Genomic DNA, 11,058 nt, shown 5'->3' on the forward strand with positions numbered 1-11,058 from the left:
AAATCCAGATAATTCTACAGTGGTGTTAACAGATGTTCGATACATGCCTACTATGGGGAGAAATCTGATTTCCTACGGACAGCTGGAAAAGGGAGGATGTACCTATGAAGGTAAGGATTTCTCAGTTACTTTTTCCCAAGAAGGGAAGAAAGTAATCTCCGGAAAGTACAAGGATGGTCTGTACTATTTGCAAGGGTCAGTGATTGCAGGCGATGCAGGAACTGTAGAGAGAGCAGATGTTAACCTCACAAATCGGTGGCACTCAAGGCTAGGACACATGAGTTTGAAGAACATGAATCTTCTGGTTCAAAAGGGCTATCTAAACTCTAAGGAGGTTCATACTTTGGAGTTCTGTGAAGAGTGTGTCTTAGGGAAAGCTCACAAACAAAGTTTTCCAACCGGAAGTCACACAACAACTGAGGTATTGGAATATATTCATAGTGATCTTTGGGGGTCAGCTGCAAACACAGAAAGCTTATCTGGTTGCAAGTATTTTCTCACTTTCATTGATGATTACTCGAGGAGGGTGTGGATAAGATTCTTAAAGAGCAAGGATGAAGTTTATGGGAACTTTATAGAGTGGAAAATATCTTGTGGAAAATCAAACCAATAAGCAGATAAAATGTCTAAGAACAGACAATGGTTTAGAGTTTTGCAACCTTCAGATGGACAAGCTATGCAAGGAATCTGGTATTCGGAGACATAGGACTTGTACATATACTCCTCAACAGAATGGAGTCTTGGAAAGGATGAATAGAACCATAGCAGATAAGATCAGATGTATGCTGGCTGAGTCAGGTTTGGAAAAGAAGTTTTGGGCTGAGGCAGCTTCTACAGCGGTTTACTTGATAAAAAGGACACCTAATGCAGCTCTAAAGTTCAAGATTCCAGAGGAAATGTGGTCAGGAAACAAGATCGGATATGGTCACCTAAAGAGATTCGGATGTGTTGCTTATGTTCACAAGATTCAAGATAAAATCAGCCTAAGGGCTTTGAAGGGTATCTTCATGGGTTATCCGCAAGGAACAAAAGATTATAGAGTGTGGCTGCTTGATGAACAGAAGTCTACAATCAGTCGGGATGTAATTTTTGATGAGACCAGACTATATAAGGACCTTAGTTCAGAAAATGGTACAAGTGCTACTGAGGAAGAAAGGGTTTCAATAGACTCTGAACCTGTTAGACCAACCAAGACACAAGGTTTGAGAACTAACAGGGACACATGATTAGGAAGTTCAGACTCTACAGGTCAAGGTGGAGCTATTTCGGAGGAATCTGATTCATCGCAGACAGAAGATCAGACTGAGTCGGATGGTGATCAAGATTCGGGGACAGGACAAAGTACTGAGAATTTGGATGGGTACTTGCTTGCAAGGGACAGAGAAAGGCGTATACCAAAGCCACCATCCATGTTCGAAAGTGAAGATTATGTGGCATATGCTTTGGCTAGTGCTGAAATAATCGAGTTAGTTGAACCAAAAACAGTTTCAGAAGCTAGAAGAAGCGTTGACTAGGATAAATGGCATGGCGCTATGGTAGAAGAAAAACAGTCCCTGGACAAGAATCATACATGGGACATAGTTGATCGACCTCCAAACAAAAGAATTGTCGGGTCTAAATGGATCTTTAAGCTTAAGGAAGGCATACCAGGTGCTGAACCAGATAGATACAAGGCAAGGCTTGTAGCAAAAGATTTCACACAAGTTGAAGGCATTGATTACAACGAGATTTTTTCTTCAGTAGTCAAGCATGTCTCTATTCGGATAATGCTCTCTATGGTGGTCAATTATGACATGGAATTGGAACAGCTGGATGTTAAGACTGCGTTTCTGAATGGGAGATTAGAAGAGACTATCTACATGGAACACCCTGAGGGGTTTATTCAGAAAGGTCAAAAGGGTAAAGTTTGCTTACTGAAACGGTCGTTATATGGGCTAAAACAGTCACCAAGGCAGTGGAATCAACGGTTCAACGAGTTCATCAGGTCCCAGGGTTTTAAACGAAGCGTTAAGGATCCGTGTGTATACTACTAGGGATCAAAGGTTGAAGATAGCATTTATCTACTCCTCTATGTAGACGGCAAAGGACATAAAGAAGGTTCAAGTTCTTAAAAATAGTCTGAGTTCTGAATTTGAAATGAAGGATCTAGGTCCAGCTAACATGATCTTGGGGATGGAGATCATAAGGGACAGAAAGAAGGGCATTCTCAAGTTGTCTCAAGCGAGGTATCTTAAACAAGTTTTGAAAACGTTTAACATGGATGGATGTAAGCATGTGATTACTCCTACAAATTGTTCATTTAAGCTTCGCAGTTTAAGTGACAAAGAGTTAGCTACTGAAGGTGAGTTCATGGATAAGATCCCTTATGCTAGTGCAGTGGGGAGCTTAATGTACGCTATGATCGGTTCACGGCCAGACTTGGGATTTGTAGTGTGTTTAGTAAGTCGATTTATGTCAAAGCCAGGAAGAGATCATTGGGCAGCTGTTAAATGGATTCTGCGGTATCTACAAGGAGCAACTGATGTTTGCCTAAATTTCACTAAGGCCGAGAAGATGGAAATAGAAGGTTTTAGTGATTCAGATTATGCAACTGATCTTGACAAGCGCAGGTCGGTTACAGGTTATGTGTTTCAAGTTGGTGGAAACACGGTTAGCTGGAGATATACTTTACAGCATGTGGTGGATTTATCAACCACAGAGGCTGAGTACATGGCTATGTCAGAGGCTACAAAGGAAGGGTTATGGTTAAGAGAGTTTTGCAATGAGTTGGGTTTCAGTTTTGAGTCTTTTAAGCTGAATGGTGATTCTCAGAGTGCTATTAATTTGGCTAGGAACTCGGTTCATCATGACAGGACCAAACATGTTGCTACTAAGATTCATTTCATTCGAGACATATTGGAAGAAGGCCTGATTCAAATCTACAAGATTCATACTACTCTAAACCCAGCTGACATGTTGACTAAGAGTTTACCTGGAAATTCTTTCGAGAAGTGCCTCGTAACTCTCAAAGTCGTCGCCTGATCGCCTGCAGGCATACTCGGAGATGGTTCTGTTGGTTGTGTCATCTCACAGAGTATAAAATCAGAGGAGCTGTGTTAGTTTCTCGGTATCTTAATCAACAAGGTTTTCCGACTTCACTGGTAAGAGTAAAGTCAGACATTTTAGAGCTTAGTGTGCAAAGGGGTTTACCTTGCACATGGTGGAAGCGCATCATATTCTCTCATTTCTTCTGGTGCTGGTAAAAGTTGTCAGTTGGAATGGTTAGAGTCGTTTGAGACTCGTGAATCGTTTGGTTAGTATCATTTCAGGAATGTTACTTACTTGGTTCAGAACTGAAGTCAATGGGTGCTGGTGGAGGCGGAAGCGTCAATGACGGTGAAGAAGGTGGAGCTCCTGCGGTAATCAGTATTGACTCAAGGTCTTCGAGGTGAACAGTAGTCGGAGAAGTTGGAGAAGTTGAAGAGTCTTTCATATTTTGGTCGGGAATATTGCGGCCAGGGTTGATGTGAGAAGACAGGTCAACGACAAAGGTGGAGATTTGTGAAGATGTTGTCGTTTTGGACTTCACACATTAATTGGGCTGAGTTTGTTACATCGTTAGTTTGGGCCACGCGTTTCGATTAAAAGCCCGAGAAGGAATTGAGTCCATAAATAGGCAACAACGGTCAACTTCGTCTTCGTCACGTGAAAAAATTAATAACAGAAAAGAGAGAGAAAGTAGAGAACATAGCAAGAGAGAGAAGCTTGAGAAGATTCTCGGTGATCGTCGGTGATTCGATTACGGTTGCTCAGTGCGGTGTCTCCGGCGACGGTTTGTCTTGAAGACTCCGGGTTCTTGTTCTGATTCAAACTCTCGTTGATTCTTCTCCGCGAGCTTGCTTAGAAGATAGCTGTATCGAATAAACAGCTTGTTAGACACTTGTATCTGGAGATTTGATATATAGTGCAAGCATGGTGGTTTAGTTCCACTCCCAGATGTACCGAGAGGGAACTGGGTGAACAAATTGCGTTTGAGTTCTTAGATCGAATATTAGTTTAAGAACTAGTCGAAGATTCAATCAATCTAGATTCAAAATCGCTAACTGAGATTAAGAATTAGCATCGGACTTGATCAAATTCTTAATAGAAGAGAAAGGAAATGCAATAATTGCATGAATACTCTCTCACGAGAGAAAGGAAAAGCATGAGTTTTATTCTAAAATTAACAAACTGAATAACAGAGAAGAGAGAAAAGTACAGCCGACGTCGACCTGAGAAATCACAGAAATCCGGTGGTTGTGCCAATCACCCAGGAGTAGTGAGAGAGAAAACGGTTCCGAAGAAGTTTTGTACATATATAGAAATGTTATATATGTACAAAAATCCTAGTGAAACACATAACATAAGTTGAATAATATTTGGGAGGGAATGAATCATCAAAATGCGAATCCGATTCACAGCTATTGGATGCTATGCCCTCCAGCTTTTCCTTTTTAAAGGAACAGTGTCATAAACTTTTTTGCCTTTTTCTTATTTTTTACTCTTTTTGATTCCTTTGGCCACATAATAAATAAATAAAACCCTGGAAATGACGGTATTTTATAAGTCTGGAAATTCAGTTATGAAACCAAACCGGTCTAGTTTTCTCGGTTTTTGATGAGTTTTGTTCTTAAAAATTGTACTGTAATTAACAAAAATACGGTCCGGTTATTAGTTTTTTTTTTTCGACAGATCCGGTTATTAGTTAGTTCTAATATTTTTTTCTAATCAAAATTTTTATCTTTTCGTTTATAATTATCAATTAAAATCAGATAGTTTCAATTATATTCAGTTAATTCAGTTTGGTTCGATTCTTCGAATCAATATTTAAATATATTTTTGAATAATTCGGTATAAATCAGTTTGAATTTTTCTTATAAAAAAAAAACAAATCCGACAGATCGAGCCCGACGGAACCAATAAGGTCCAATCCGATTTTAATTCATGTCTACTAGTTTAGAATTTCAAACCGAACAGATTTCAATAATATTCAGATTTGGTTCAGATCGGTTCGGTTAAAAATTCTCAGGCTTCGTCTAGAAGGAGACGCGTTTCATTAGACTTTTTGAATGATTTATATTGTTTTGATTTCTTTCACCTTAGTTTAGTAATTAACTAATTAAACATACGTAGAAAGGCCACATGGCTGAGCAAATTTAAGAAACCTGAAGAAAAGCCTATGAATTTTCTTACAGCTGTTTCCACGTTACACCTACTCTACTCTAACCTTTTCTGACCAAACCAAAGACTTTTTAATCCATTTTCCAATTCCAGATTAAGAAGTGATTAATCTCGCTAATAATATAACAGACTTGTTCAACTTTTGTAATTTCAAATGTATTGAAAAAAGTGTAAAAATAAAGGAGAATCAGACAGAGAAACAAACCACCTGTTATTTGTTTTTTGCCACTACCAATACACGACAAATTCACCGTTCTTGGACACGAAGACATGTGTCTTTACAAACGCACACGTTGCTGATCTCATTAGTCGTTATTACTAATCACTTTTTTTCAACAAAGAGTAAACCACTAATCAATTTTAATTAAGTTAAAAATCCACCAATATAGCAAATTCGATGTACAACCACGACGTATCACTAATTCAACAAATCCAAATGCAATAACTAAACCAAGATATAAAAATGTGTTATTATTACTAATAATAACAAACGATAAAGCACAAATAAATACTAAATTCGACTATTAAAACTCAAAATCTAATATCTAAACGTCCATTACTAAACTCTTAGATTACAAAAAAAAACTAAAATTAAAAAGAAAGGAAACAGAACAAATAAAAATCCTTAAATTGAAAAATCTAAAATACCAAATTACAGCAACAAAGAAGCGACGAAAACGAATCCGGCGAAGGATCCGGCGGAGATAGCAGCGGCGTTGTTGTTGTTGTTGTCGTTAGCAGGAGTAGATCCGGTCGGACCAAACGAAGGAGCTCCCTCGGGGGTAAGAGATGTCGGAGGAGCCGGCGGTGAAGCGACAGTGGAGGTCGGTGAGCCAGACGGAGGAGAAGTAGGAGCTTCCGTGGGAGCTACAGACGGTGGAGGAATGGTAGCGCGTGAAGGAGTTGGTGCGGCGGTTCTCGGAGGCTGAGAAATTGAAGGAGTGGTCGGAAGAGGAGATCTTGTCGGAGATGGTCCCGGAGCTTGAGCTATGGCGGAGGAAGATATGAGAGCGAGGAGGAGGAAAACGACGATTGATTTTGAGGCCATAGTTTCGTGCTTTGAGAAAGAGAGAGAGATGATCTGTTTCGAGAACAGAGGAGACGAAGAGGCTTTATATAGTGGAGAGTTTACGTGAGAGAGAAAGATATGTGTTATTTCTTCGAAATTACATGAGACGCGCAAGTATTTATCGTGATTTATGAATAAGTCCAAACGTATATTTTTATTATAATTTGGGTCCTGATTTGGTATTTTAGTTACATGAGATGATGAGCTCAAGGAAAAGTCACGATGCTTCATGCTTGGTTCCTGTGTTCGATTAGGATGCAAGTTAACACAAATACATTATATTAAAAATCTTCGATTCTATGACGATCAGTTTTGCCCTAAATTCCTGAACTTAGCCTGATAAAAACTCTTCTTAGAAATTATTGCACATATCTAATTAAAACAAGTTATGCTGTACTATTTTTGTTACCATGAACAACATTTAGTCATCGATCAAATACTAAACAAGTGCTTATGGATACAGATGTTGAAAAACTTTTTAGTCTCATATCAATTGGGCTTCCTGGACTCAAGGTTATATGGCAAAAAAAAAAAGAACAAAATATGAATAAGAAAGAATGGGGTAACTTGGGCCTTTGACTAAGTGAGAAAATGACAAGTGATGTAATATTTGTCCCACATTTGAAGTTTGCGTAGAAAACTTCTAACACAAATAAGGAGTGAACTTAAACACAAGTTTAAAACGGTACACCTTGTGTATGCATGAGAGGAGATTATAAGAAACAGAGACACAAGGTGTTGAAGAAAAGATTTCTGTGTGTTTTACAATAGCTCTCTGTACATACATTTATATGAAAGTAGTTTCCTAAAGGTAGAAGATATACAATAATTGAGAATGATACGAGGAGTTATCTCGGGTTTGATATGACTCCAATTACTCCGTAATTTTCGTAATAGGATTTGACTTGATTCTCCAATACCCCCTCAAGTTGGAGCATACAAGTCTTTGATGCCTAACTTGAGCTTGAAGTTATCAAATTGTTGACGTCCTAAAGCCTTTGTAAAAATGTCTGCCAATTGAGAACCACTATAACATGTGAAGTTGCAATTGTTCCCAAGAGAATTTCATCACGTATGAAATGACAATCCAGTTCAACATGCTTCGTTATTTCATGAAATATCGGACTAGTGACGATATGAATACCCGACTTGTTATCGCAGTATACCAACATCGGATTCTCATGTCTGACTCCAAGAGTGGTAAGAATTTGTCTCAGCCATATGAGTTCTTTTGTCAAAAACACTATCGCTCGGTATTCAGCTTCCGCCGTCGGCATACTCACTGTTTCCTGCTTCTTAGTCTTCCATGAAATTGGTGAATTACCAAGTTGCACAAAATACCAAGTTACAGATAGTGTCGTTATGGGGCAACTTGTCCAATCAGCATCACACCACCCAGAAATTTGGAAATTAGCATCAGATCGAAGAAGAATTCCCTGACCTGGGTTTCCTTTCAGATATTGGACTGCTCTCAAAACTGCTTGCCAGTGGTCTTCTCGTGGATTTTGCATAAACTGTGCCAAACGTGTACACAATATGCCATGTCTGGTCTAGTGACGCCCAAATAGATAAGACGTCCGACAAGTCTTCTATACCGTGCTGGATCTTGTAAAAGTGAAGATTCAGAGAGAGCCAACTTGTTGTTTTATTCCAATGGAAACGTAGCCGGTTTGGAGCCAAGAAGTCCTGTATCTGAGATAATGTCGAGAGCATATTTTCTTTGGCATAGATACATTCCACTTGAATTTCTTGCAACTTCTATGCCAATAAAATATTTCAGAGCTCCTAAATCTTTCATTTTGAAGCAAAAGGAGAGATTGGGCTTGCTTGGTAAGAGGTTTTGCTTTTGGCTTTTACTTATGACTGTTATTTTAAAAATGACAAATAATATTTTTTCCAAGAATTAGTTTACCCTATATTTAATAAATAGTTTTAGATATTTCTGAAAAAAAATATGGTTAAAAAAGTTATATCAAATGGATCTAAAAAAACAGAAAAAAGAGATTATAATTAATCAATTAAATTTTTTTATGAATAAATTATATAGAAAATTTATAAATAGATTTGAATAATCTTGGAGGAAGAAAAAAAAGAGAGAAAAAAATAAATATATTTTTTTTTCACTTTTATTTTGTGAAAGTTTCTCTTACGTAGCTTTTGGAAACTATGACAAAAAAAATAAAAAGTGTGGCAGTTGAGACTTTTGACTTAAAAAATATAAAAGTATGCTTGGTAAAAAAAGAGATTTGAAGGCTGTAAAATGCTTTAAAAGTCTTAAAAGTCTAACCCCAAGCAAGCCCATAATCTTTGAAGAATTTCACTGCCTCTGGCCTATTTCCAGTAATCACAAGATCATCAACATATATGAGAATATGTAACTGAGTCTGACCTTTCTCGTAAGTGAACAGCGAGTAGTCCGATAAGCATTGTACGAAGCCATACGTTTTCAAGGCGTTTCCAAGTTTTGCAAACCAACACCGTAGTGCTTGCTTGAGCCCATATAGAGATTTTTGGAGCCGGCAAACTTTGGTAGAATCAGATGTGTGAAATCCTTGTGGCAATTTCATATAGACTTCCTCCTCTAAATCCCCATGTAGAAATGCGTTTTGTACATCCATTTGGTGTACATCCCATCCTCTTTTTGTTGCAACATCCAAGAACAAGCGAACTGTTCCCATCTTTGCTACTGGTGCAAACGTATCACCATAATCTACTCCTTCGATCTGTCAGTTTCCTAGAGCCACCAATCGTGCTTTAAATCGTTCGATCGATCCATCAGAGCGATGTTTTATTGTGTAAATCCACTTACACCCGATTGCTTGTTTCCCTTTCGGTAGATCTGCTATATCCCATGTTCTGTTGATTTCAAGAGCATCTACCTCATATTTCATAGCGTTGCAAAACCGTTCGTCCCGAACTGCTTGTTGATAAGTCTTCGGCACAGCATCATTCATAATAGAAGCTTGAAATGATTGATGTTTGATCGAAAACTTCTCAGAAGTGACATAATCACTAATCGGATACAACACTTGTGATGTAGACGGATTTGATGCCAGCGGAGCTACAGCTACTGCTTTTGTGACAAAATTCTTCAAATTGACAGGTGGTTGTCGTTTTCTGTGACCTCGACCTAGCAGAATTGGAGGATTAGGATTCTCTGTACTTTCTGGCTGAACCGATGGCTGAATTGGAGGATAGATGGCATCGTTTGATGTTGGCGAAGAAGAAGAACCTTGATTCTGATTTGTCGTTGAAGTTAGAGTGGGCGCATTTGAGTTTGGGCCCAAACCTTCTTCTTGGTCCATAGTGTTGTCAACAATGGGGCCAATATCATTATTTGGGCTTGCAGTCACCATGGGGCATGAAATATTTGTTGGTCTGGTAACAATTATACCATTGTCTTCTTCACCATTGTTTCTCGACATCGGTTCCCAGAGAGGTTTTTCTGCAATTTCTTTGTCAATTAGAATGGAAGATTTCGCATACGGAAATTCACTCTCGCTGAAGACTACATCACAAGACGTGAAAAATTCCTGTTTTTCAAGATCAAATAATCTCTATCCTTTTTGCCCATATGGATAACCCATGAAGATACACTTTCGACTCTATGAAGCAAATTTATCTCCCTTCGTGGCTTGATTATGAGCATAGCAGAGGCTTCCAAAAAACCCATATTGAGCATACTCTGGTGCAGTGTTATGAATTCGTTCATATGGAGTCATCCCACCAATCACCGAACTTGGAGTTTTGTTAATTAAATAACCAGCTGTTAAAATGCATTCGCCCCAAAATTTGATTGGAAGATTTGCTTGGAATCGCAGATCCCGTGCGATGTTCAAGATGTGGCGATGTTTTCTCTTTACCCTGCCATTATGTTGAGGTGTGCCGACACAAGAAGTTTCATGAACTATACCGTTGCGGAGGAAGTGTTTGGTCAAGCATAAGAACTCGGATCCATTACCACTACGAACTGTTTTAACAGCTGTCTGAAATTGCCTTGTAACCATAGACAAAAAATTCATCAATTGAGTCGGTGCTTCAGTTTTATCTTTTATCAGATATATCCATACTCCACGTGAATAATCATTTACTATGGTCAAAAAATAATGTGCTCCACTAAATGATTATTTTCGGTATGGACCCCATAAGTCGCAATGTATCAACTCAGAAATCTTTGTTGTTTTATTATGACTAATGGGAAAACAAGATCTGGTTTGTTTTGCACGGAAGCATACATCACACGCCTTATTCAGAATATCAGAAGGACTTGAAACAGAAACAACAGGTAGCGAGCAAACTACTTTAGCAGCTGGATGTCCCATCCGTTTGTGCCACAGCTCTAACGAGGTGATGTCTTGAGTTGTGGCTGCTGCGGCGATCTCCATACTGCAAAACCAGAATGCTCATTTTTCTCTCTTAGCCGCTCCAATCACCGTCCTCAAAATACGGTCCTGGACAATGAGAAAGTGATCAGCCAATTGCACAACACAATGATTCTCATCCATTAGTTACCCAACTGAAATCAGATCTGATAGCATTCCCTAAACATAAAAAACTGAATTCATCACAAGACTTGACCCAAACCTAACTGTTCCTTCTTTAACAGATATTTTCTGATGTCCATCAGCCAATATAATCAACCCAGGTTCCATATCTTTAACTTCAGTCAAAATCTCAAGCTTGCCGGTCAAGTGATGACTAGCACCTGACCTGTAACTTTGAAAAAGTAAAAGTCACATTTTGAAGCTGTGAAGAAATCTTAGTGAACTGATTACTTCTTAATACTCCTA

General features: G+C 38.6%; 1 protein-coding gene across 1 annotated transcript; it reads right to left on the reverse strand.

Moving 5' to 3' along the window:
• Positions 1–5,652: 5,652 nt before the first annotated feature.
• On the reverse strand, positions 5,653–6,304 carry LOC18014637 (classical arabinogalactan protein 10). Its single transcript, XM_006397153.2, has one exon. It carries the CDS (start codon positions 6,245–6,247, stop codon positions 5,852–5,854), a length of 396 nt encoding a protein of 131 aa, XP_006397216.1. The 5' UTR covers positions 6,248–6,304; the 3' UTR covers positions 5,653–5,851.
• Between the last annotated feature and the right edge of the window lie 4,754 nt (positions 6,305–11,058).

This window comes from Eutrema salsugineum, unplaced genomic scaffold (genome assembly GCF_000478725.1).
Source record: "Eutrema salsugineum unplaced genomic scaffold, Eutsalg1_0 scaffold_3, whole genome shotgun sequence".
NCBI classification, from domain to species: domain Eukaryota; kingdom Viridiplantae; phylum Streptophyta; class Magnoliopsida; order Brassicales; family Brassicaceae; genus Eutrema; species Eutrema salsugineum.

Bases quoted from the DNA above. Each gene is read 5' to 3' on its own strand.
- LOC18014637 (XM_006397153.2), bottom strand. From the start codon at position 6,247: ATGGCCTCAAAATCAATCGTCGTTTTCCTCCTCCTCGCTCTCATATCT.